Below are 27,523 nucleotides of genomic sequence, written 5' to 3'. Positions count from 1 at the left end.
GGATCTAGAGGTTCAGCTGGCTGAATGGCAACAAATCCCCCCCATACACACCACGTTATAAGGAATCCAGCCTATTAACCCTTCTTGTGACTTTCTACAGTAGGGGTAGCCAGCCTGTGGCTCAGGAGCCACATGTGGCTCTTTCACATATATTGTGTGGCTCTCGAAATTTCCATCACCTCATTGGCTGGCAGCTTGGAGAAGTGCATTTAAGCTTGCTTTCTTTCCATCTCTCCTTCCCCCCATCTATTTGCTTGTTTTCCACCTTCCTTCCTTCCGTCTTGGTGGCTCTCAAACAGCTGACGTTCATATCTTGCGGATCTCAAACATCTGATTTTTTTTATTCTACGTGGCTTTTATGCTGAGCAAGTTTGGCCACCCCTGTTCTAGAGGTTTTTGTTTTTATCCTTAATACAGAAAGCATCTATATTATGCACGAAAGAGCATCAGTCTTTGAAGGCGGAAAGGGTACTGCCCTGACACAGGCGTGGGAACTAGTCCTCAGTTGGGCTTGGTCTTCAAATGTCAAGAGAGATCATCCCTCCAAGTTTCTAAAGAATGCAGATGTAGCCATCCTTTGAGCTCCAGAACAATTTAGCCACAGATATTGAGAAGCCACTGACCACGAAAGAGCCAAAATATCTCCAGCATAGCCGCTTAGGGAGGGGCGGAAACCACATTTTTGTAGTTTGATTTAGGGCTGAGCAAGGAACCGAACCATTAAACAGTGCACCAGTTCATGAATCAAATCGGTTCATATTGGTTTGTGAGCCGTAAAAAGTTTAAACCCCTTCTTTCTACTCCCCATGGCTTTTCACAGAGAGCAGAAAGCAGGGGCTTGAACCTTCAATAACCGCCACAAATTGTATCAGAATTGGTGAACGTTCGTCGTGGCTCTTCAGTTTGCGAACACTGCTTCGCAAACCAGAAACTGGCCAAAATTGTGATGAACTTTAGTTTGCCAGCTGGTTCGTGCCCATCCCTAGCAGCTACTGTCCCACCCAGTTCTTTCTTTAGAAACGACAAGGTGTTCCCCCGTGTCAAAGGTGCTTATGAAATTTTGATGGCACAATGCCCGGCAACTTGTTGGGCAAGCCTAACATGCAGGAAGAGGATGGTTTGGGGTTGGTAGCCTTTAGAGTTGCCAGCTGTGGGTGGGGAAATACCTAGAGATTTTAGGGGTGTACCCTGGGAAGGGTGGGGTTTGGGGAGGGGAGAAACCTCAGCAGGGTACAATGCCATTGAGTATACCCTTCAAAGCAGCCATTTACTCCAGGAAAACCGATCTCTGTTCTGTGGAAATCAACTATAATAGCAGGAGATCTCCAGGCCCCACCTGGAGGTTGACAACCCTAAATGTTGGTCTGCAGTAAAAGAACAAGAATTGGTTCCGGTAACCCCTGAAAGACCAATAAGACTTCCAGGGCATATGCTTTTGAGATTCAGTTTCCTTCATGAAAATTAATTATCGTACGGCATTGTGTGTAGAATAGCCAGGAGATCCTAAGACTGTCTGGCGTCCAGATGTTCTAGCTCTTTTAGCATTATGCACCACTAGGTGGCGATCTAGACTCGAAAGAGCCCAATGTTCACACTGAAATTGAGAAGCTTAATGCTGTGATTAGAGAATGTAGAACGGGGTTCTTCAACAACTGAGCCGTTAAGACTGAAGAAGGAATTGAAACGTCATCAAAATCTCGGAGAGACATCTTTTTAAGAAAGCGGCTGCGTTGAAGCTACGTTCCTTAGGAGCACCCACCTTGTGGATTTCAGTTGGACTGTTTTCAAGTTTGGACTTATATCTATTCATTTGGGGATGGGGTTTTTGGCCCCCTTGGGGTTTCTGCTATCTAAAAGGCCTCAGCACCGCTGGCCTCTATCAATATTGTATTATTTATTATGTGTTGTGCACAATCTTTGTAATATATTTTTGCAAACTGTAAGACGGTGTATTACTTGGTGGCTTTGATCAGACTTTTTTTTTAAAGGCAGGAAACATTTCAGAGGAGGTCTGCCATTGGCTGCCTCTCCCTTCCAAATACTAGTCAAGGTTGACTCTGCTTAGCTTCCAAGATCTGACGAGATCACTCCAGCCTGGTCAGGGCTGACCCTGGACTGTCTGGCCCCCATGGCTTTTTTTTGTAGCAGGATCTCCTTTGCATATCTCGATTGCTGCCCCCTACCGGTGGAATCAGCTGCCGGAAGAAGTTAGGGCCTTGCGGGACCTCGCACATTTCCGCAAGGCCTGTAAGACGACACTATTCCGGCAGGCCTTTAGTCTGGAATGACTGGCATAGGAGCAGGGAATGACATCTTATATACTGAACGCCATCTGAAATGTAATATTGTCAGCTGATATTAGCAACAGACTGTTTTACCTGTTTTAACTGTCCATTTTAATGTATAAAGCAATGTATATGAACTGTTCTGATTTTACTGATTGTGAGCTGTCCTGAGCCTGCTGCAGCGGTAGGGTTGCCAAGTCCAATTCAAGAAATATCTGGGGACTTTGGGGGTGGAGCCAGGAGACTTTGGGGCTGGAGCCAGGAGACATTAAGGGTGGAGCCAAGATCAAGGCTGTGACAAGCATCATTGAACTCCAAAGGGAGTTCTGGCCATCACATTTAAAGGGATGGCACACCTTTTCAATGCCTTCCTTCCATAGGAAATAATGAAGGATAGGGCCACCTTCTTTTGGGGCTCATAGAATTGGACCCCCTTGGTCCAATCGTTTTGAAACTTGGGGGGTATTTTGAGGAGAGGCACTAGATGCTATACTGAAAATTTGGTGCCTCTATCCCAAAAAACAGCCCCCCCCCCCCAGAGCCCCAGATACCCATGGATTAATTCTCTATGATTTTCTATGGGAATAAATCTCCATAGGGAATAATAAGAGTTCCCAGAAGACACTTCCCTCCCCTCCCCCCGCTTTCTGATGACCCTGAAGCGGGGGGAGGGCCTCTAAACCGGGGGATCCCCTGCCCCCACCTGGGGATTGGCAACCCTATGCGGTGGGGAGGCCAGGATATAACTCTAATAAACTCAAACTCATATTAGGCCACACACCCCTGATGTAGCCAATCCTCCTGGAGTGTGCAGTAGGCCCTGTACTAAGAGCCTTGTAAGCTCTTGGAGGATTGGCTACATCAGGGGTGTGTGGCCTAATATGCAAAGGAGTTCCTGCTACAAAAAAAAAGCCTTGCTGGCCCCCTAGGCAAAGCTAACCTCTGGTGCCCTCCCTGCACTGATAATGTCACCAAGTCACATGGGGGCAGCCAATTTGGCACCCCCAGAAGGCTGGCGCCCTAGGCAAGCACCAATTTGCATCGTGGCAGGGCTGGCCTTGAGTTTGGGCTACCCTTTGTGAGATCTGGCACCCGATAAAGGGAGATGCGACACTCAAATGCTTCTACTTTGGAAATCTTTTTCGATCTTCGAGGTGCTACTGGGCAGGAAGAGAAGATCATTAACAAGGCAGGCGTAGGACAGGGGCTTAAGAGACAGCTCTGAGACTGAGGAAGTCCCCAGTTCAAATCCTGTCTTTATAATGAATTCACTCATCTGCTCTATCCCAGCCACTCCCTCTTAAGGCCAAATCTGATGTTTACACAGGAAATGTGTGGGTGGATTCTTAATTTTTTTTTTTAATTAAAAAGCATCTGCAGGAGTTTGCCAAGGCTGAAGAGAACGATGAAGGAAGGGAAGAAGCTGACTTATCCCTTCTCCAGCTTTTTTCAGCTACAACTCACCTTCTCTGAACTGCTTTTCCATCCATGGTGGGTGGAAACAATGGGCGTTTTCGCACAGAGCTTACCCCGGAGCGACGTCCCTCTTCACCAAGCAGCGTCTGTGCGGATTTCGCACCAACTGCTCCGCAGAACCGCGAAGAGCCGCGGCTTTTGCGTCGCTAACGTAAACTGGTTTTTAGCGGTTTACATTTGCGACGCAAAAGGCTCGGCACTTCGCAGGTCTTCCTGGTTCTGCGGAGCAGTTGGTGCGAAATCCGCGCAGATGCTGCGCAGTGAAGAGGGACGTCGCGCCGGGGGTAAGCTCTGTGCGAAAATGGCCAATATATGGGAGCTTCTTTACTCCCATGGGTGCAAAAGCAGTTTGCAATTAAGAGCAGAAGCGGGGGGGAAGGGGAAGGAGATAAGTTTAAGCAGACCCTCTCCCACTGCCCCTTTTCTGCTCCTGACCACAGCCTCTAAACAAAAAACAACAAAAAAGCATAGTTAGGCAATTCACGCATTGTTTTTTGTAAAGTCTAATTCAGAGTTCCTCTTCAACTCTCCAATTGCATGTGGGGCATAATTAATACTAGCCTACTTTATGGGACTGCTGAAGGGAGTATTGCAACAAAATTGTGCTTGTTTTTAAAGGGCTATGAATTGTTCAGAACGGCCCACCCAATTCAACAACAATAACACTCGTATTAAGCCACAACCCATGATAAGCTGCAATAACAATATGAAACAACAGCATCCTTCTTAAACTACTGGATAAAAAAGACAAAATCAACAACAGCAAATCAGTTTACCAAAAAGGGAATGACATACTTATATAAGAGCAGGGACTGAAAGAATTCACAAGAAAAACAAAACAGGGCTTTTTTCGTAGCAGGAATTCCTTTGCACGTTAGTCCACGCACCCCTGATGTAGCCAATCTTCCTGGAGCTTACAGTAGGCCCTGTACAAAGAGCCCTGTAAGCTCTTGGAGGATTGGCTACATCAGGGGTGTGTGGCCTAATATGCAAAGGAGTTCCTGCTACAAAAAAAGCCCTGAAAAAAAAATAAACCAAATTTTTGCCTGACTGCTGAAAGCCAGCAGTGAGAATCCAAGTTGGATCTCTCACTGATTAAATTCCAAAGAGAGGGACCCATTTCCAGGCCCTGATTGCTGCCCACTTCAGAAGGAAAAGCTACCCTGAGAAGACCTGAGCTGGCACCTTCACGAGAGGCCAGGTGGTCCTTCGTATCTGTAACCCAGACAGCTTAAAGCTTTGAAGGTTAATGCCGGTGCTTTAACAATACAGTCATCGTAAAATCTTGCAATAAGATTTCACTAAAACAAGTTCACTACGGTGCATCTGTCTTACACTTGCTGTAGTTTTGGATCAGTCCAAATTCCTGAAAGGTCTTCAAAGAGCCGATGTTGAGAAATACAGTAGTACAAATCTAAAGGAATCTGGGGAAAGTCCTACCTTAAAGTACAGGCCGTTGCGTTCTTCGGATACTATGACTAGGGTGGAAGGATAGAGGATCAACAGGCGGTCGTGCTGTTCCTGAGAGACACAAAAAAAGATTGAGATTCACACAGGGTGAGCACTGCAGATCCAATTTGTCTAAACTCTTGACATTATTTTTGTGCGAGTGACAAGCGTGGAAGGCACCAAAAGCTACACAATTCAACCCCTCGCCCAAGACCAGAGTTGTGTGCAATCTGTACCAGTTTGCAGAATAAAGCTTTTTGAAAATTTTACATGTTTTTAAATACTGCCAAGTCACAACTGACTTTGGTGACTCCGGCAAAGGGCTTTCAAGACAAGCGAGATGCAGAGGTGGCTCACCGTTGCTTTCCTCTGCATAGTCTTCCTCTGCATAGTCTCCCATATCATTAGTGTCTGAGATCTGGTAAGATTGGTTTATACATGCCACCTTCCCTCCACTGTGAATCTTTGAGGATTAAACCACCACCCCTAGCTTCTAATTGTGGTTATATTTATACAGATAGTTTAATGAGTACATGAGCCATGCTAAGCCTCAGAAGATAAAATATGATTTAATACGACTCACAGAATTGGAAGAGACCTCCAGGGTCATCTAGTCCAACCCCTGAACAAGGCAGGAAATTCACAAGTACCTTCCCCTCCCACACCCTCAGGGACCCCTGAAGGCTCCATGCCCAGAAGACAGCAAAAAAACCCTCCAGGATCCCTGGCCAAACTGGCCTGGAGAAAAATGGCTGCCTGACCCCAAAGTATTGATCAGCATTTCCCTGGGCATGTAAGACAGGCCCATAGCCACGGGGGGGCACAGCCCCTCCATTAAAACCCCCCTCCCCTCTATATGGCCCCCCCGCCGTTGGGCCTCCAGGACTGCTGCCACTCAGCGGGGGTGGCGTTTGCACTGAGGGCTCCTCACGAGTAGCCCTCAATGCAAACGGGGCCATTTGTTTTAATTTAAACCTGTTGGTTCTGGTCTGACTTTCTGGGGCAACAGAAAACAACTCTGCACCATCCTCTATATGGCAGCCCTCCTGGGTCATGTCACAACTAGCAACATACTGCACATGCACTTAATTTATACAAGTCACTGAAAGTTACTTCTCTCTGTTTAAAAAGATTATACACAGCTCTGTCTAAATGACTGGGTCACTGGTCCCCCAGAGCACCATCCCCACCATCGAGATGGTAAGTATCTTTGAAGCAGATGACTCGAGTAAGTGAGCAAAGCCACAGACTATCAGTTAGATACAGGGCAAAACCTGCTAGTACTCCAAGTCTTCTGAAAAAGTTAAGCGGCCACCCAAAATCAAATATTGTTCTGCTTTCTGAAGGTCGCACCTGGAAGGGCAGATGCTGCAGCTTCACTTTAGAGACGCAGAGGATGTCACCCAGAGACTCTCGCTGGGTGCCTCTCCATTCCCTCACGGGGGCGTTCTGCACAGACCACCGCAGCTGCTCCCTCCCAACAGAGCTTTGCTTCCAGTCGTTCTAAAAGGAAGACACAAATTAACAATGATGCACAAGACATAGGCACCCGCACATCTGCTTGCCATGGGCAAGCGCACCACACCCTCCGTGTTGTGAGGCAACAAACCTCTAAATATCATAAGAACATAAGAGAAGCCATGCTAGGTCAGAGACTATACAGTCCAACACTTTGTGTCACACAGTAGCCAAAACCCAGGGGCCATCTGGAGGGCCACTAGTGGGGCTAGAATTCCAGCAGCCCACCCACAGTGGCCCCCCAAGTACCAAGACTATACAGCATTACTGCTCCAGACATAAGAATATAAGAGAAACCATCTTGGATAAGAACATAAGAGAAGCCATGTTGGATCAGGCCAATGGCCCATCCAGTCCAACACTCTGCGTCACACACATATATATACACACGGTGGCTAATAGCTAATGATGGACCTCTGCTCCATATTTTTGTCTAAGCCCCTCTTGAAGCCGTGTATGCTTGTAGCCGCCACCACCTCCTGTGGCAATGAATACCACATGTTAATCACCCTTTGGGTGAAGAAGTACTTCCTTTTATCCGTTTTAACCCGACTGCTCAGCAATTTCATCGAATGCCCATGAGTTCTTGTATTGTGAGAAAGGGAGAAAAGGACTTCTCTCTCTACTTTCTCCATCCCATGCATTGTCTTGTAAGCCTCTATCATGTCATCCCGCAGTCGACGCAGTAGACCAGTGGCCCATCTAGTCCAACACTCTGTGTCACACAGTGGTCAAAACCCAGGGGCCATCAGGAGATCCACCAGCAGAGCAAAAACTCCAGAAGCCCTCCTACTGTTGCCCCCCAAGCACCAAGGAGCATGACTGTCCAAACAGAGCCTTCAATCTGTCCTTTGTGGCTAGTAGCCACTGATGAACCTCTGCTCCAGATGTTCATCCAATCCCCTCTTGAAGCTGTCTAAGTTTGTAGCCACCACCAGTGAATTTCAAATGTTAATTACATTGTGGCTGAATAAGTATATGAACATATGAAGCTGCCTTCTACTGAATCAGACCCTCGGTCCATCAAAGTCAGTATTGTCTACTCAGACTGGCAGCAGCTCTCCAGGGTCTCAAGCTGAGGTTTTTCAAGCCTATTTGCCTTGAACCCTTTTTATAGTTGGAGATGCCAGGGACTGAACCTGGGACCTTCTGCTTACCAAGCAGATGCTCTACCACTGAGCCACCGTCCCTCCCTACTTCCTTTTATCTATTCTAAGCCTCATGCTCATATTTCATTGAGTACCCAAGAGTCCATTGTGAGAAAGGGAGAAAAACCCTTCTTTCGCTTCCTTCTCTATCCCGTCACCCCTCATTCAGATCAGTTGCCAAGGAGCATAAGGAGGAAAGCCTTGGCCGCTATACCTGCTTGTAAGATTTCTAGGGTTATTTAGTTGCCCACTATGCAAAACAAAGACAATAGACCAGATGGAACACTGGCCTAGTTCAGCCAGGGCTGCTTTTGTTTTCAGAAGTTCAAATCCAGCTTCAAATCCCCACTTCCAAGTCACTCTCATCCTAACCCACATCACAGAGGATAAAATAGAAGAAAGGATAGCCATATATACCAGCTATGAACTTCTGGGAGGAAGCATGGGAGAGAGAGAACAGAAAAGCTATTACGTTATCAGCTCTAAAATGAAAAAAGTCAAGCTTCGGAGGAGCAAGACGTCTGGATTAAGCACAGGCTGCCACTCTTATAAACAGAGACGGGGTTCCCACAGAGTGGAATTGCTGGTTGCCGGAATTTCAAAGCCGCCTGATACAGCCGGCAAACCGGTCACACAAGATTCTCTTTCATCTCTGATTCGCAAGGTGTTTTACGATGATGTACTGTAAAAATTAGTCTGAGCGTTTAATGTCTCTGATTTTAAACCCTGAGCCATCTGAACACCTTTTTCTGGCAAAAGAACTGCCCCCCCCATAAAAATACTGTAAACAAACGCATCTATTTTGTCAACCCAGCCAGGACCCCCTTCTCTTTAGATGGCAGCAGAAGCCAGCAGAAGCCAGACAGGAAACTGTGAGTGGGCCAGAAACTCCCTTTAGCGATCTCTGTCTCATCCCAGACACCCTCTGCTTTCCTGACCCAGGCGGAACTACCCATGCGTGGGAACTGAGCAAAAAGGGTCTCCTTTCATAATTCAGGAGAAGAGCTTTTCAGCTAAGGAGTGTCGTGTCTAGGGACTGCTGACGACAGGGCCGAAAGGAAAACACTGCCGCCAACTGCTTTCGAGGGGGAGGGGGGGGAGGAATACCTTCACAGGTGTGCAATCTGGGACGGTTTCCAATGCATCCTTGCTAACTCATTGCTTCCCACACTGGCAAAACCTTTGTTTTAGAGAAAAAAGGTAAGCCCTCACACCCAGAACAGGAGCACGGCGGGAGAATGAAAGGGAGGGTGCGCCAAAGACACGCGTGTGTGAAAATGGGTGCCTTTTACCCCATAGGTTGTTTCAGGGCCAGACCACACATGTTGATAATATCCTTTGATACAAACTCCAGACGTGTTATTTGGCAGCCTCGGAGGGAGGGAGGGGGGAATTTCGCTCCAGGCCTTGGCACCAAAGAGAGCGTGGTTAACTCTTCCCCTCGGCCCCACAACCAGAATGGGCCCCTGAAGTCCCAACAGGGGGGGAAAGAGGCCTTTCCCTCCCATTGTGGAAATAGTGAAGGGGGGGAAATAAATGATCTTCCTGCACCGCTTCTCCAATTCAGTTGCCCTTCCCCTGCCAAATGACACGTCTGTAGTTTCATTTCCCAGGTCTGTGTGGGAAAATACCTGGAGACTTTGGGGGTGGAGCCAGGAGAGGGAGGAGTCTCTGCACGGTACAATGCCATACAGCCCACCCTCCCAAGCAGCCATTTTCTCCAGGGAAGCTGATTTCTGCCAGCAGGAGATCAGTTGTAAACGTAGGGGATCTCCAGGTCTCACCTGGAGGCTGGCAACCCTAGAACTGGATTGTGGTACAGGTTCAAACTAGGGTTGCCACTTGCCAAGTGTGTGTTGGAAAATACCTGGAGACTTTGGGGGTGGAGCCAGGAGAGGGCGGGGTTTGGGGAGGAGCCTCAGCACAGTACAATCTCCTAGAGTCCACCTTTCAAAGCAGCCGTCTTCTCCAGAGGAGCTGATCTCTGCCAGCTGGAGATCAGCTGTAAAAGTGAGAGCTCTCCAGGCCCCACCTGGAGGCTGGTAACCCTAGGAGTAACAAGGCTGCTCATATACCACAACTCCAGCCAAGTGCAGATTTTGTAAGGTTGCTTGCTTCCCAGCCCTGCCCTAACAGGAATTCTTTCCAGAATACACCATTCCAATTTGAGATGTTCATGTTGTGAGATGGAACTCTCCATCCATTGCAATGTGTATCTGGTGGTGGAAAGAGCCATAAGAACATAAGAGAAGCCATGTTGGATCAGGCCAATGGCCCATCCAGTCCAACACTCTGTGTCACATAAGAACATAAGAGAAGCCACGTTGGATCAGGCCAAAGGCCCCTCCAGTCCAACACTCTGTGTCACACAGTGGCCAAAAAACAACAAAAGCCATCAGGAGGTCCACCAGTGGGACCAGGACACTAGAAGCCCTCCCACTGTGCCCCCCTGCCTAAGCACTAAGAATACAGAGCATCACTGCCCCAGACAGAGAGTTCCAACGATAAGCTGTGGCTAATAGCCACTGATGGACCTCTGCTCCAGATGTTTATCCAGTCCCCTCTTGAAGCTGTCTATGCTTGTAGCCATCAAGTCATAGCTGGCTCATGGAGACCCCACAGAATATTCAAGGCAAGAGATGTTCAGAGATGGCTTGCCATTGCCTGCCTCTGCGTAGTGACACCGGACTTCCTTGGCAGTCTCTCATCCAAATGCTAACCAGGGCTGACCCTGCTTCGTTTCCAAGGTTTGACTAGATAAGGCTAGCCTGGACCATTTAAGTCAGGGCAACATGTATCTGTTTCTTTCGCCATCACATCACAGCCAACTTATAGCAACCCTGGCGTAGAGTGGTAAAGCTGCAGTACTGCAGTCCGAACTCTCTGCTCACAACCTGAGTTCGATCCCGGCAGAAGCTGGGTTCAGGTAGCCAGCTCCAGGTCAACTCAGCCTTCCATCCTCCCGAGGTCGGTAAAGGGAGGACTCAGCTTGCTGGGGAGAAAGTGTAGATGACTGGGGAAGGCAATGGCAAACCACCCCGTAAAAAAGTCTGCCGTGAAAACACTGTGAAAGCAACGTCACCCCAGAGTCAGAAACGACTGGTGCTTGCACAGGGGACTATCTTTACCTTTTTTAGGTTTTTCAAGGTAACAGACATTCAGAGGTGGTTGGCCATTGCCTGCCTCAGCACAGCAGCCTGCACAGGGCTCCCTTCGTGGTCTCCCACCCAAGCGCTAACCAGAACTGACCCTGCTTAAATCCAAAATCTGATTGAATTGGGCTAGCCCAGGCTAGACAGAAAAGGGCAATTAGAATGCTTGGAACACTTCCCCTGTGAAGAAAGGTTAAAGCACTTGGAGCTCTTTAGCTTGGAGAAACGCTGACCAAGGGGTGACGTGATAGAGGTTTACAAGATTATGCATGGGATAGAGAAGGCAGAGAAAGAAGTGCTTTTCTCCCTTTCTCACAATACAAGAACTCGTGGGCACTCGAAATCGCTGAGCAGTTGGGTTAGAATGGATAAAAGGAAGTCCTTCACCCAAAGAGTGATTAACACATTGAATTCACAATCACAGGAGGTGGCGGTGGTTGCAAGCATAGATGGCTTCAAGAAGGGATTGGATAAACATCTGGAGCAGAGGTCCATCAGTGGCTATTAGCCACAGCTTATTGTTAGAATTCTCTGTCTGGGGCAGTGATGCTCTGTATTCTTGGTGCTTGGGAGGGCAACAGCGTGAGGGCGTTTAGTGTCCTGGCCCCACTGGTGGACCTCCCAATGGCCACTGTGTGACAGAGTGTTGGACTGGACGGGCCATTGGCTGATTCAACATGGCTTCTCTTATGTTCTTATGTGACACAGAATGCTGGACTGGACAGGCCATTGGCTGATTCAACATGGCATCTCTTATGTTCTTATGTCACACAGAGAGTTGGACTGGATGGGCCATTGGCCTGATCCAACAGGGCTTCTCTACTGTTCTTATGTGACACAGAGTGTTGGACTGGATGGGCCATTGGCCTGATCCAACATGGCTTCTCTTATGTTCTTATGTGACACAGAGTGTTGGACTGGATGGGCCACTGGCTTGATCCAACAGGGCTTCTCTTATGTTCTTTTGTGACACAGAGAGTTGGACTGGATGGGCCATTGGCCTGATCCAACAGGGCTTCTGTTCTTATGTGAGACCGAGTGTTGGACTGGATGGGCCACTGGCCTGATCCAACGTGGCTTCTCTTATGCTCTTATGTGACACAGAGAGTTGGACTGGATGGGCCATTGGCCTGATCCAACATGGTTTCTCTTATGTTCTTATGTGACACAGAGTGTTGGACTGGATGGGCCATTGGCCTGATCCAACATGGCTTCTCTGATGTTCTTATGTGATACAGAGTGTTGGACTGGATGGGCCATTGGCCTGATCCAACATGGCTTCACTTATGTTCTTATGTGACACAGAGAGTTGGACTGGATGGACCATTGGCCTGATCCAACAGGGCTTCTCTTCTGTTCTTATGTGACACAGAGTGCTGGACTGGACAGGCCATTGGCTGATTCAACATGGCATCTCTTATGTTCTTATGTAGACAGGTCAGGACAACATAGTATCTACAATATATAAAATTCATATCCAAATATATACTATGAGCATATCTACACACAGAAAATGTCAGCAGAAGGATAATGGAAAATTGGACATGGTAACAGCGTAAAAAAAGTCTGCAGCAAATTAAATTTGGCCAACACGTAAGATTTTGTTGGTGGGCATAGAACTCAGCATCTAAATTTGCATTTTTAAAAATACCCTCGTCTTCCAGTGTTTAGGAGTGATTCAGATGTTCTGAAGCAGAGTTGTAGTCAGAATTTCATGTGTGGTGAAGCCCACAGCAGATTGGTTGTTTGGGGGGGGGGAGGGGAGCCCCCCAGTTTAGCGGCCCTGCATTCTCGGCCCTGTAAGCTCCCTTGAGTTCCACGAGCCAATCACCCACCCACCCTGCTTTGCTCTGCATTCTGTGTTAGGGAAGGGGAGAGGAAAAAGCAAAAAGACCAGGAGCAGTGCTATTCCTTGTTCAGAGGGGCAGTGAGCAAAGGGGACAGATTGGGGGTCCTCCAATGGAGAGGCCATCCAGTTGGAAGGGGGGGGAATCGAAAGGATGGGCCTGGCCCTCCCTGGGCCCCACTGTAGCTACAGGCCTGGTCTTTCTTGATCCTTTGCAAATGGCCTGTAGCTACAAAGTTAGAGTCCAGTGGCACCTTGAAGACCAACCCTTTGAATAAAACTCGGTTGGCCTTAAAGGCTCCACTGGACTCTAACTTTCTTCGATTGCTTCAGGACTGTTGCTGCAACAGCCGTGGGATGTGTGGTCAATGCCAGAGGAAGGGAAGGGTTAGAGCAGACTTATAACAAACAGCAGTCTTGAGCCAGAGGTCCTGTTGTGCAACTTGTTTCAGTCTGCTGACAATCCAGGTCAGTATCAAAACCAGACACTCACCTGAGCCAGGAAGGGCAAGTCGAGGCTCCCTCCATTCAGATGGATCTGCTTCTCTAAGTGGTAAAGCCAGCAGTTCAGCTCTGACCTGTTCGGGCAGTAGACTATCAACGGGTTCAGCAAGGGACCTGTAACAAGAGACCAGAGGAAATGCTGAAGCTTTTTAACTGTAGAGCAAGGGTGGACAAACTTGCTTAATGTAAGAGCCACATAGAATAAACATTAGATGTCTGAGAGCCACAAGACACGAACATGGGATGTTGGAGAGCTGCAATGCAGCAAGGGAGGGAGGAAGGAAAGCAGGTAGGAACAAAAGAAAGCAAATAGATTGGGGGGGAGGGAGAAGTGGAAATAAAGCAACTTTAACTTTATATGCCTTCTTCGAGCTGCCGGCTGGTTTGGCTTGGAAGTGATTTAAGGAGAGAAATGCCTTCTCCAAACTGGCCAATGGAGCGGTGGGGGCTTCAAGAGCCACACAATATGTGTGAAAGAGCCACATGTGGCTCCTGAGCCACAGTTTGGCCACCCCTATAGAGCAAGGTGCTGGCACGCTGCCCTGGATGGCTCAGGCTAGCGCAAGCTCAACAGATCTCAGAATATAAACAAGGTCGACCCCAGCTGGTACTTGGAGGGGAGACCAGCAAGGAAGTCCAGGGTTGCTGTGCAGAGGCAGGCAATGGCTAACTACCTCTGAACCTCTCTTGGCTTGAAAACCCTTCAGGGTCGCTGTTAAGTCGACTACAACTTTACAAGTCTTTTCACCACTGAGGTGCTGGAACAGCATAGCATGGTAGTAAGAATCCCGGGCAAACCTGGATTCAAATCTCTGCTCGGCCAAGTGGGTGACCAGGGTCCACTTGTTCTCTCTTGGTTTAACACACCTCCCTGGGATGTTGTGAGGATAAACGGAGATAGATGAAAACCAGCTATGCAGGCTTGGAGTCATGGAAGGATAGCATTAAAATGTCTCCAGCCAATTTTTCCCCAGGCCTGCTAATCCAGATCCAGGGCATTGCAATGGAGGGTGAATAGTTAAGGACACTTTCACAGATGCTGAATAAATGCACTTTCAATCCACTTTCAGTGCACTTTGCAGCTGGATTTTGCTGTGTGAAATGGGAAAAATCCACTTGCAAAGGATCAAGAAAGCACACTTTCAGTGCACTTTGCAACTGGATTTTGCTGTGTGAAATGGGAAAAATCCATTTGCAAAGGATCCCGAAAGTCCATTGAAAGCGCAGTATTCAGCATGTGTGAAAGTGCCCTCAGCAAGGACAGCGGCCCTTCCTCTGACCCTCCCCCCAGCTCTTACACCTGAGAAAGAGTTCCACCCACCTGCCAGTTCCCGTATTTCCAGCCAGCTGCCTCTCCCACCCCTGCCTACTCATTACACTAAGCACTACAGCCAAGTTAACCACCTGCTTCCAGGAGGAGGATATGACTGACGTGAACGATCGATCGGTGATTAACTGCCTCTTATTAAAATGAATGCCAGGTGCCATATGAAATAAGCTTGATGAAGGCGCTTGGAGAGCTGAGATAAGCCGGCTCTGCAAGCCGTCAAAATAAATCATTACCAGCTAAACGATAACTTTGGAGGTTTTTTTCGCTGCCTCATGTTTAATGTAACACTGATGAATTGAACTTCTCGGGGCTTCTGTGAGCCAGGAAACACACCATGATGCCTGCTGTACCACATGAACATTGGAATCATGCTTGCCAACTCTGTGTCAGGAAATCCCTGGAGATGTTGAGGGTGAAGCTTGGGGACAGTGGGTTGAGGAGAGGGACCTATCCAGCGTCTGTGAGAGCCCTCTCAGCCCCACCCACCTCACAGGGTGTCTGTTGTGGGAGGGGAAGGCAAAGAGATTGTGAGCCGCTCTGAGACTCTGAGATTCAGAGTATAGGGCAGGGTATAAATCCAATATCCTCCTCCTTCATCATCATCATCATCATCATCATCATCATCATCATCATCATCATCATCATCATTTTCTTCTTCTTCTATAGAATCCACCAGGGCTTCTTTTGTAGTAGGAACGCCTTTGCATATTAAACCAAACCCCCTGATGTAGCCAATCCTCCAAGAGCTTACAGGGCTCTTAGTATAGGGCAGGGGTGGCCAAACTACAGCTCAGGAGCAACGTGTGGCTCTTTCACACAGGTTGTGTGGCTCTCGATGCCCCCACCACCCCATTAGCCAGCTCGGAGAAGGTATTTAAAGTTAAAGTTGCTTTCTTTCCACCTCTCCTTCCCTCTTTCATCTATTTTCCTTCCTTCCTCTCTCAAAAATCTGATTTCTATTCTATGCGGCTCTTATGTTAAGCAAATTTGGCCACCTTTGCTATAGGGCCTACTGTAAGCTCCAGGAGGATTGGCTACCTTAGAGGAGTGTGGCCTAATATGCAAAGGAGTTCCTGCTACAAAACCCTGCAATCCATCCTCCAAAGCAGCCATTTTCAGCAGTTCCCCTGGAGATCGTTTGTAATTCCAGGAGATCTCCAGGCCCAGGCTGGAGATTGGCAACTCAGATTGGAAGCTGTCAGACCAAGTCAGAGTGCTGTGCCTTCCTGCCCTGTGCTGTCTGCCTTGGCAGCACAAAGGTCTTTCCTAACACCTGCTACCTAAGAACTCCCCCCCACCCCCCCACACACACTTTGGGTTAAAGATACACTAGAGAGATGTAATTGTGCCATGATCGGTTATCAGTTTGAAATACACTTCAGCAGCTGCAGAGGGCGAAACAGCAAGTGGCAGCGCTTTAGCGTTCATGCGCAAACAATGGCTTCAGTGTGGGCTTAAGAGGCATCTGTTCCTCTCACTCCCACCCCGAGACTCAGAAGGAGTGAAAGACAACTCTAGCAGTGCATACCAACAGCTTTTGAAGAGGATGTCTCTAGAAAGCAGAACCAGGGAGAAAACGCAGTCTATCCAGGACAGTTTGGCACTTATCTGCTGTACACCTTCTCATATCTATTTAACTGTTCTCATAGGGCATGTAAATATTTCATTCCCCTCGCACACCTTGGAACAAGGAGGCCAGGAGCAAGGTTTGTGACAAGCATAACTGAACTCCAAAAGGTGCCCAGCACACATAAGGAATAACAAAGTGCCCAGCACACATTTGGCCACCTTTGGTATAGGGCCTCCTGTAAGCTCCAGGAGGACTGGCTACCTTAGAGGAGTGTGGCCTAATATGCAAAGGAGTTCCTGCTACAAAACCCTGCAATCCACCCTCCAAAGCAGCCATTTCCCCCAGTTCCCCTGGAGATCGTTTGTAATTCCAGATCTCCAGGCCCAGGCTGGAGATTGGCAACTCAGATTGGAAGCTGTCGGACCAAGTCAGAGTGCTGTGCCTTCCTGCCCTGTGCGGTCTGATGACCCTGAAGTGGGGGGAGGGCCTCCCAACCGGGGGATCTCCTGCCCCCACCTGCGGAATGGCAGTCCTAGAGGGAATACGGATGCAACTGGAGACTTTCGTGCAAACTGAAGACACCAGAGAGAGGAGATGCACCAGACATGTCACGGCACAGCGGTGAATCCCTATCAGGCCGTTGGGAGCGGCTGAGGCTGAGAGAATATGCTGCACTCGGCAAGTTTTGAGTCACAGGGCAGCTGTGGCACAGCCCGCGCTCCGCATTTCTGAAATGCCCTCCTTTGTGATTGGGGCTGGGAAGCCTGAACAAACGTTGAGGTTTTGCAGATGCCAATATAACGAGCTGTTTCGTGGGCTTACCGGAGGGCATGAACTTTTCCCCTCTGCAATCTAAAATCACCACCAGGCTGCCTCTTGCTCGCCCCCCTCCCCAGCAATTCCAAAAGAAAAGTAAAAGCAGGGTTGGGGTGGGGGGTGGGGGAAGAGGCGACTGGTTTCAGGAGCAAAAATGTTCAGATTAAATTCCAGACAAGACAGACATGTTTTCCTCTCCATCAGCCTCTAGGGCAGACTGGAAGGTGACTGCCGGCATTGCAGGGCTCGATCGGAAGGTTTGAGGTTTTAGATTTCTTGTGCCATATCCAGGGAAAGGACAGGACCAGAGACAGCCTTCCTTACTAGGTGGGGCTGCTAGATTTGTATCAGTGTGGTGTAGTGGTTGGAGTATTGGATTTAAGGTTGCCAACCTCCAGGTGGGGCCTGGAGATCCCCCAGAATGACATCTGATCTCCAAATGACAGAGATCAGTTTGGCTGGAGAAAATGGCTGCTTTGGAGGGCGGACTCTGTGGCATTGTGCCCCGCCGACGAGTTGCCTCTCCCTAAACCCTGCCCTTCCCAGACTCCGCCCCCCAAATCTCCAGGAATTTCCCAAACTGAACTTGGTAATCCTAGCTGAAATCAGGGGTGGAATTCTAGCAGGAGCTCCTTTGCATATTAGGCCACACACCCCTGATGTAGCCAATCCTCCAAGAGCTTACAAAAAAGAGCCCTATAAGCTCATGGAGGACTGGCTACATCAGGAGGTGTGGCCTAATATGCAAAGGAGCTCCTGCTAGAATTCCACCCCTGGTTGAAAGATGGCAATCTGGTGCCAATGACTACTCACTAAAGCCCTCTGCTGATTTGGGGCCAGCCCCTCTCTTTCTGTCTGCTTAACCTACCTCACAGGGTTGTGTGCATAAAAACGGAGGAAGAGAGAACTGTGTAGGCTTCCGTCTGTTCATTAATGAAAGGATGGAATAAAAAAGTAGTAACAGAGACATTTCCTGTTGAGCCATCACAAATGTTCAAGGTGATTTACTCATCATAACTCCAAAGAAACTTCCATAAGCCAAGCCTTAGAGATTCCGCATACTTTGGTGTCTATGATAATCAGAAATGTTCAAGAAGGATGGGCGGGGACAAAGGGTGGCAATTGGGGGAGAGCTGTCCCAGAGGCACCCACTAGTGTGTGGAGTGCCACAGGGTGCAGTTCTCTCCCCGATGTTATTTAACATCTACATGTGCCCCCTTGCCCAGATTGCCTGGAGGTTTGGGCTCGGGTGTCACCAATATGCAGATGACACCCAGCTCTATCTGCTAATGGACGGCTGGCCTGGCTACGTCCCAGAGAACCTGGACTTAGCATTGCAGGCCGTGGCAGGTTGGCTCAGGCTGAGTGGGTTGAAGTTGAATCCAACGAAGACAGAGGTCCTTTGCTTGGGCCATGGTGCCCGGGGGGGGGGGGAAATCCCCCTTCCGGCTTTTGACGGTGTACCACTGAAAGCGGCCCAGAGAGTCAGGAGCTTGGGGGTTCTTCTGGAGCCTTCATTGTCAATGGAGGCACAGATAGCGGCCACTGCTAAGTCCGCGTTTTTTCATCTTCGACGGGCGAAGCAGCTGGCCCCCTTCCTTGGGCGCCAGGACCTAGCAACGGTGATCCATGCTACGGTCACCTCGAGACTGGACTACTGTAACGCCCTCTACATGGGGCTGCCCCTGTGCCGAACTCGGCGGCTGCAGCTGGTGCAGAACGCAGCGGCTAGGCTGCTGTTGGGGCTCCCAAGATGGGAGCACATACAGCTGGGGCTGCGCGGACTGCACTAGCTGCCGGTGGCGTACCGAGTTCGTTACAAGGTGCTGGTTATTACCTTTAAAGCCCTATATGGCCGAGGACCTGTCTACTTGAGGGACCGTCTCTCCCTGCATGAACCCCAGAGAGCGCTGAGGTCAGCTGGAAAGAACCAGCTGAATATCCCTGGGCCAAAGGAGGCCAGATTGAAGTCTACCCGGGATCGGGCCTTTTCTGTAGTGGCCCCCCTACTGTGGAACCAACTCCCGAAGGAGTTACGGGCCCTGCGATGCTTAGATCAATTCCGCAGGGCCTGTAAGACCCACCACTTTAAAACAGCCTTCACATAAAACCGAGCCAAGAAAGACCTGTTGGATATGTTCTATGTTTTATGTTTTAATCACTGGATTTTATGAAAGATCTTAATTATAGCACCATAATCTTAAGTCTAATGTAATTTTAATGATTTTAAGGATGATTTTATAATTGAAATTGTATATGAATTTATAATTGATTGCACATGGTTTTATTATATACTGTATTTACATGTTGTGAGCCGCCCTGAGCCTGCTTGCGGGGAGGGCGGGATACAAATAAAAAGTTATTATTATTATTATTATTATTATTAAGGACAGATATCTTTCTCCTCAGAAGCTTTTACTGACATAATAAAACCTTTCTCAAGCTAATAACTTCCTATAATTGCCCAATCCAAAATGTATTTTCCCTCTGAGTTTAATGGGCCTTACTTCCCGGTAAATATATTTAGGATTGCTGTCTCCATGATATATTATTGCGTCAAGCAGACATACATGCACTGGGAATTTCCAGATTAAATTTAGATTTTCAGGAACACTGCGTCTGTTTCAGATTAGGGCCACACATCTGAAATAACCCCAGATACAAGCTGAAATAGCCCCAGATACATGAACTTTTGCCCCATCACCAAAACTAACTTGTGCTGACAGATTTCATGTGTACTGAGGGACTGCAGCAGAAGTCTACAACATGGTACCCACCATGTTGTCTGCCAATATCTTTCCTTGGCCTGCTCAGGGCTTTTTTTGTAGGAGGAACTCCTTTGCATATTAGGCCACACATCCCTGATGTAGCCAATCCTCCAAGAGTTTACAGTAGGCCCTGTAAAAAGAGCCCTGTAAACTCTTGGAGGATTGGCTACATCAGAGGGGTGGTGGCCCAGGTGTGGAATTCTAGCAGGAGCTCCTTTGCATATTAGGCTACACCCCCTGATGTAGCCAATCCTCCAAGAGCTTACAGGGCTCTTAGTACAGGGCTTACTGTAAGCTCCAGGAGGACTGGCTACATCGGGGTGTGTGGCCTAATATGCAAAGAAGTTCCTCCTACAAGAAAAACCCTGGGCCCGCCAAGTGTTTGGAGAAAGCAGGCAGAGCTGGCTAGAACTTTTGCCTAGCAAAGCTTTTGACTGGCTGTTGGAGACTCGATGGGCTGTGCAGATTTTTAAAAACATTGCTTCAGCAAGAGCTGCCACCACAACACAAGGATCTTCAATGTGTGACAGAAGGTAAGCTGCCGTGGCTATTTTATGGCTGGCTCCACCTTCTGCAACGACCATTCTGTTGCTGCGCCCACCGAGTTGTGCCAGAATTCCAAATGGCCAACAGCCTCAAACAGGCTGGGGATCTCCCGGACTGCAGAATGAATGTTCATAATCATGCATGGTATGGGGAAAAGGAACAAAGATACCATTTTTCTCCCTTTCCCATAATACTAGAACTTGAAGTTTCTGGGCGATAGATTTAGGAAAGACAAAGGGAAATAGTTGCTCATTTAGTACATAGATTCAGGTGAGTCGCCATGTTGGTCTGAAGCAACGGAATAACGTTTGAGCCCAGTGGCACCTTTAAGACCAACAAAGTTTTATTCAAGGTATGAGCTTTTCTTCAGATATAATGAAACAGAAGAAAACCGTTCAAATTTATAGACAGGGGCTGAACAGCAAATTAGCACATAACATGACGACGATATTTTAAGATATGTGGAGACTCGTCTTTCAACATGCTAAGTGCTAATTTGCTGTTAGCCTCTGTTTATAAGTTTGAATGGTTTTTCTCCCATTTCTCTGAATCTGAAGAAGTGTGCGTGCACACGAAAGCTCATACCTGGAATAAAACTTCGTTGGTCTTAAAAGGTGCCATTGGACCCCAGTTTCCTTCAATACATAATTATGGAATTCCCTGCAACAGGCTATTAGTTTAGAGAGCTTCCAAAAGGGATTAGACAAATTCATGGAGGCTGGGTCTAGCAATGGCTGTTAGCCATGACATTTCAACAGAAACTTGGGTGTTCAGAAGCAGTATTATCTCTGAAGGACAGTTGTTAGGGAGTCGACAACAGGGGAAGACTTTGGCATCTATGCCCTTGTAGGCCTCTTGGAGGAGTTTCAAGTTGGCCACTGTGGATGCTGGACCACATAGCTCATTGGACTAAATCCAGAAGAGCTCTTCACCATGTGCTCATCCTGAATGCATTTCCCCCCTTCTGTAATACACACATTACAACTCAGCATCTGCTGCTATTTTAAGACACATCTGGCACAGAAGCACGGAGGCTGCCAGAGCTGTGCAACTCACTGGGGTTTGGCCACATCCAGAATCATTACTGGTTCACTCTCTCCCGGCACCTCATGCCATTTAAACAATCAGTGGCCGAGACACAGTTGCGGTAATTCAGAGATGACTAAGCATTGTAGCCACTGAGCAGACAGGCTGCTTTCCTGGGAAGGGTTTCGGTCAAGTGACATGACTCAGAGCAAAGTTTAAAAGAGAGCAGGAGTGGAAGGGAGCTTGACCTACAGTTGTGACCTCATTGCTTGCTGTCGTGATACAGACGTGATCCTACCACGGAGAGGAACACACCAAGCTGCCATACACCAAGTCAGACTTTCGGTCTATCATACTCAGTATTTTCTAACTACTCTCACTATCAGTGACCGATTTCCCTCTAGCCTTACGCCACTCTCATGCTCTTCTCAGTGGGGCTTCTGTTGGATTTCACACTCTCTGTCTCGGGGCTGCAACTCACTCTGCCTGTTTTGCGCAGCAAACAAGATCCTCTAAAAAATGGTTTCTGTTTGCTGCACAAGAAAGGCGAAGTTAGTTGCGGCCCCGGGACAGATGGAAGCCCCGCTGAGAAGAGGAGCGTGAGAGCGGCGTAAGACTAGTAGGAAATCGGTCAATGGCTTTCTAGCTACCTGAGATGGAGACAGAAGCTGGGACATTCTGTCTGCAAATTAGGTGCTCTGAGGCTCTGTACACGCATGCACAAGTCCCACTGTGGAGGTGCAAGAGCGGGGTGGGGGGTTTGCATTTGTGTGTGTGTGCGCATGTGTGTGGGTGTGCCCATGCCTGGAAGTCAAGGCGACCTCTGGTGACTCCTACTGGGGTATGGAGGATGTTCAAAGAAGTGGCTTGATATAGCCTGCCTCTGCCTCCCAGTCCTGGTATTCCAAGGAGGTCTGCCATTCAAGCATTTGCCAAGTTTGGTCATAATTAGCCTCTGAGATCTGATGAGATTGGGCTATCCAAGTCAGGGCAACTGCACTGCATCTTAAACTCTCTAGTGTATATTCATTAAGTGTCCTCAAGTCATTTCCAACTTATGGGAACCCTATGAATTAATGACCTCCCAAATGCCCCTTCATTAACAGCCTTGCTCAGGTCTGGCAATGTGAGGGCCACGACTTCCTTGATTGAGTCAATCCATCTCATGTTGAGAGTCTTCCTCTTTTCCTGATGCCTTCAAATTTTCCTAGTGCCAGGGCTTTTTTTGTAGAAAATGCCCATTAGGAATTCATTTGCATATCAGGCCACACCCTCTAATGCCAAGCCAGCCAGAAGTGCATTCCTGCTCAGAAAAAGGCCCTGCCTAGTGTTATTGTCTCTTCCAGTGACTCTTCTATTCTCACAATGTGACCAAAGTACGATAGCCTTAATTTTGTCACTTCTAGTATGGGGATGCCATTTGGATTTTCTCTATTGGTCCATCCTCAGTCACCTGACCCCTGCTCAGTCCAAGAGTCGTGATTGCCTCTAGCCATCTGCAGCAGTGGAGCTCCAGGGGAGCAGCATTTCGGAATGTGATGAAATGCTGACAGATGGAAAATGGCAGCGGCATTCTGAATAGGAAAATTAATTAGAGAAAGCCTGGAAAACAGTGAATTGTAATGAATTAAGGCACCATCAGATTACTGCACCTAAAAGTAAAAAGGACGGTCCCAGAAGAAGGATCACTCAGATCCGAAACAAAAACGGACCGGTTTTGGTATCATCGTTGGGCTGTATTGAGTGAATGTTGCATCATCTTACGGACAGAAGCAAAGTTGTGTGCTCAGGACGGTATTTTTGTCACTGTAAACTTAATACTGCTGTCACTGTAATATAATATTGTATTGTAAAATTGGAATCACTATAATTATATTTTGATATTGTTTTGTACATGGAGAGTATTGTTCTTGTTATTTCCTAGCCTCCAGGTGAGGCCTGGGGATCTCCCGTTTTTGCAACCGATCTCCAGCTGGCAGAGATCCGCTCCCCTGGAGAAAAGGGCTGCTTGGAAGGGTGGACTCTGTGGCATTGTCCCATGCTGAGGCCCCTCCCCTCCCCAAACCCCGCCTTCTCTCAGCTCCATCCCCAAAGTATCCGGAAGTTTTTCCAACCCAGACCTGGTAACCCTAAAACCAAAGCATCCGTACCTGTAATTCTGAAAGCGTGAACCTCCTCCTCGGTCCCTTTTAGGTTGTCAATTTCATTCAGCTGGAGCTCTTTCAAAGGCAGAAGGCCCTGCGGGAACAGAACGCAGCTTATTTAACTTCATTTGGTTTGGGCTTCCGTCCAAATTTCTTTTGCCGAGCAGTCTCATTTAAATCATATGCATGTACCTGAACAGATTTCAGATCTTATGAGTCTAAGGCCTCATTTGTTTGAACTGCAGAGGAAGGGAGAAAGACTTTTCTTGGATGCTACATATCAAATCGCAAACAGGAGTTCTCATGAGTCTTCCACAGCAGGGAGCCCCCTTCCCCACCCCCATTAAGGAAGTACGTAGAACAGGGGTGGCCCACGGTAGCTCTCCATATGTTTTTTGCCTACAACTCCCATCAGCCCCAGCCAGCATGGCCTATGGAGAGCTACTGTTGGCCATCCCTGACGTAGAACATCAGTAGAAGGACGAGGCTAGAAAACCAGTGTGGTACAGCAGTTCATGGGCAGACGTGAAGCTGTCTCATTATACTGACTCAGACCCTTGGTCCATCAAGGTCAGTATTGTCTACTCAGACTGGCAGCAGCTCTTCAGGGTCTCAGGCAGAGGTCCTTCCCATCACCAGGTTGCTAAATGGAGATGGCAGTAGGGTTGCCAATCCCCAGGTGGGGGCAGGGGATCCCCCAGTATGGAGGCCCTCCCCCCGCTTCAGGGTCTTCAGAAAGTAAGGGGAGGAAGGGAACTGTCTGCTGGGCACTGTGCTATTCCCTATGGAAACCGATTCCCATAGGGTATGAAAGTGGAAAATTGATCGGCAGGTATCTGGGGAAGCTGTTTCTTGAGGTAGAGGTACCAGATTTGCAGCATAGAATCCGATGCCTCTCCTCAAAACACCCTCCAAGTTTCAAAAAGATTGGACCAGGGGGTCCAATTCTGTGAGCCCCCAGAGAAGGTGTCCCTATCCTACATTATTTCCAATGGAGGAAAGGCATTTAAAAGGTGTGTGGTCCCTTTAAACGTGATGGCCAGTGCTCCCTTTGGAGTTTAATTATGCTTGTCCCAATCTTGCTTCCGGTCCATCCTCAATGTCTCCTGGCTTCACCCCCAAAGTCTCTTGGCTCCACCCCCAAAGTCCCCGGATATTTCTTGAATTGGACTTGGCAGCCCTAGATGGCAGAGATTGAACCTGGGATCTTCTGCATGCCAAACAGGTGCTCTTCCACTGAGCCCACATCCCCTCCCCAAACTGGGGAGACTTCAGTTCAGATCCCCAAGCAACCTTAGGTTAGTCACCCTCTCTGTCACCCTCATTCTGATCTTCATAACAAGGTTGTTGTGAGGATAAAATGGAGGTATAAAAAACTGAAGGAAGGCCTCAGTTCCTTGGTGGGATAGAAGTATGATAACCTACAACCCTTTTGCTTGATTTGCTGAGTTTCCATAAGCAGGGGATTCTGTTTATAGAGAATTCAATCATGTCAGGCCTCTCCACTAGCTACAATCAGAAGTGGTTAAAATCCAGGTAAGAACATGAGAGAAGCATGTTGGATCAGGCCAATGGCCCATCTAGTCCAACACCTGTGTCACACAGTGGCCAAAAAAGCCAGGTGCCATCAGGAGGTCCACCGGTGGGGCCAGGACACTAGAAGTCCTCCCACTGTTGCCCCTCCCCCAGCACCAAGAATACAGAGCACCACTGCCCCAGACAGAGAGTTCCAACAATAAGCTGTGGCTAATAGCCACTGATGGACTTCTGCTCCAGATGTTTATCCAATCCCCTCTTGAAGCCATTTATGCATGTAGGTACTACAGATACTGAACTAGGTCTGACTCCCTACCATTTCTGTAAATCCAAAACTGGAATTGATCTCACACAGGTAACCAGGGCTTGAATCACAGCCCCTGCTATATCCCATGCATTTCATACAAGTCAAGAGACTCAGCCCAGCCAAATGATTTAATTATCTGGTCTTTGCCCAGACAAAATCTGCTTCCGTCACGCCCTTGGCTTTCAATGGAATTTATTATTCCCTGGAAAATATTGGCAATTTCCTCAACATAAAGTCAGGTCTGCCTGCCCCCCCCCCCCCCCGGCAAGTAATCTTTCGCTTGTTTGCCATGTGGTTTGCTTTTAGATTTAGGCAACCAATGTGGCTTCTGAGATTCTTTACTTCCTTTACCTGATAGGTGAGTCCATTCGGACCAAGGGACTGAAAATAGAGGTAAGCCTGGAACAGTTCTAAGTAGCAGTCATTCACCTCCTGCAAAAGGAAGAACACAAACAAAAAGTTATTATTGTAGTCTTGATCTGGATTGCCCAGGCAACCCTGACCTCGTCCGATCTCAGAAGCTAAGCAGGGTTGACTCTGGCAAGTACTTGGATGGGAGACTGTCCTTGAAATACCCAATCAAGAGGCAGGGGCAGGCTTATTCAGCTCACCTGTCTGAATAGCCTCCAGGTCCCCCAGTAGGGGTCAGTCACCAGAGGTCAACATGACTTCCAGTTGTATGCACACACACAAACAAAATACAAACCATCCCCCCCCCAAAAGGATGGATTTAACCCTTCCATGACTATGTGGTTTCATCAATCAATCACCCTGCAGAGACAGCTGTTCTTCTGATGTCTTATAACAATGCTGGAAGGGCCGCGTGGCGCAGAGTGGTACAGCTGCAGTACTGCAGTCCAAACTCTGCTCACGACCTGAGTTCGATCCCAGCAGAAGCTGGGTTCAGGTAGCAGGCTCAAGGTTGACTCAGCCTTCCGTCCTTCTGAGGTCAATAAAATGAGTACCCAGCTTGCTGAGGGGAAACTGTAGATGACTGGGGAAGGCAATGGCAAACCACCTTGTAAAAACGTCGTGATGTGACGTCACCCCATTGTCGGAAACAATTGATGCTTGCACAGGGGACTACCTTTACTTTTTTTTTTTACCTTTAACAGTGCTGGGGAAAGGAGGGGCTGTTTTGCACCACTGAAACCTTGGGGGGGGGGGGAGTTAAATCCTCCATTTTCCCCTTACACATCCTCAAAGTGCAGCAGACCTCTGGGTGGCTTCTGTTTGTACGTCCAAAATGTTGGGACGATCTAGTTGCCGAGGTCCAAGCATTTGGTTTGTCTTGACTCTTCGTTTTCTCCTCCCTGCCTCCCAAAAGAATACCTGGCACTCCCTGTCCTTCCACAGAACTCACCTGGCAGTGTTGAAACTTAAATTTGACCTTCGAGTAATAGATAATCTTCCCCAGGTTCCGCACCACGGTCTTCCTTCGGCCCTTCTTGAAAAGGGCTGGGAAACGCTGGTCAAAGTTTTCTTTCCCGTTTTCCTGGCTTGTGAGGTTCTATAACAAAGATGGAAGGGGGGGGGGATCGGAATATGGATGATTGAAATATATAAAATAACAAATTGCTGTAGCAAGCTGAAAGATGAACCCACAAATAACTGAAAAGATGGTTGTCAATACAATATGCCCCCATTCTAATGGCATCACTCCCTGTAATTTTGGCTAGAACCTGGTCCAACTGCCTTTGCCAGATCTAGAATAGTTTGCTGCATTTGTAGGGTGACCTGGTCCCCCCCTGGCTGCTGGCGAGGGGTCCCACTATACATCTTGTTGGTAACTGTTAATATCAGACAATGCTGGTGTTTCAGGACTTCTCTGTGGCACACACTGAGCCGTGGAGGGTAACAACTGGAGAAAACACATGAAGCCGTCTTATACAGAAGAAGATATTGGATTTATATCCCTCCCTCCACTCCGAAACTCAGGGTCTCAGAGTGGCTCACAATCTTCTTTATCTTCCTCACCCACATCCTGTGAGGTGGGTGGGGCTGAGAAAGCTCTCACAAGCAGCTGCCCTTTTAAGGACAACCTCTGGGAGAGCCATGGCTGACCCAAGGCCATTCCAGCAGCTGCAGGCGGAGGAGTGGGG

At 48.2% G+C, this 27,523-nt stretch overlaps 1 protein-coding gene across 1 annotated transcript in view; it reads right to left on the bottom strand.

Moving 5' to 3' along the window:
• Nucleotides 1-27,523, bottom strand: part of PLEKHN1 (pleckstrin homology domain containing N1) — an 82,801-nt gene that overhangs the window by 20,702 nt on the left and 34,576 nt on the right. Inside the window, exons 3-8 of the mRNA XM_060259409.1 lie at nt 26,785-26,931; nt 25,773-25,853; nt 23,585-23,672; nt 13,368-13,492; nt 6,564-6,713; nt 5,202-5,282 (exon numbers count right to left, since the gene is read on the bottom strand). Of these exons, the coding sequence (XP_060115392.1) occupies nt 5,202-5,282; nt 6,564-6,713; nt 13,368-13,492; nt 23,585-23,672; nt 25,773-25,853; nt 26,785-26,931 (672 nt within the window). The remainder of the gene's footprint in view (nt 1-5,201; nt 5,283-6,563; nt 6,714-13,367; nt 13,493-23,584; nt 23,673-25,772; nt 25,854-26,784; nt 26,932-27,523) is intronic.

The sequence above is a fragment of the Heteronotia binoei genome, chromosome 18 (genome assembly GCF_032191835.1).
Source record: "Heteronotia binoei isolate CCM8104 ecotype False Entrance Well chromosome 18, APGP_CSIRO_Hbin_v1, whole genome shotgun sequence".
In the NCBI taxonomy this organism is placed as follows: domain Eukaryota; kingdom Metazoa; phylum Chordata; class Lepidosauria; order Squamata; family Gekkonidae; genus Heteronotia; species Heteronotia binoei.
This window is presented reverse-complemented; position numbering and strand designations above follow the sequence as displayed.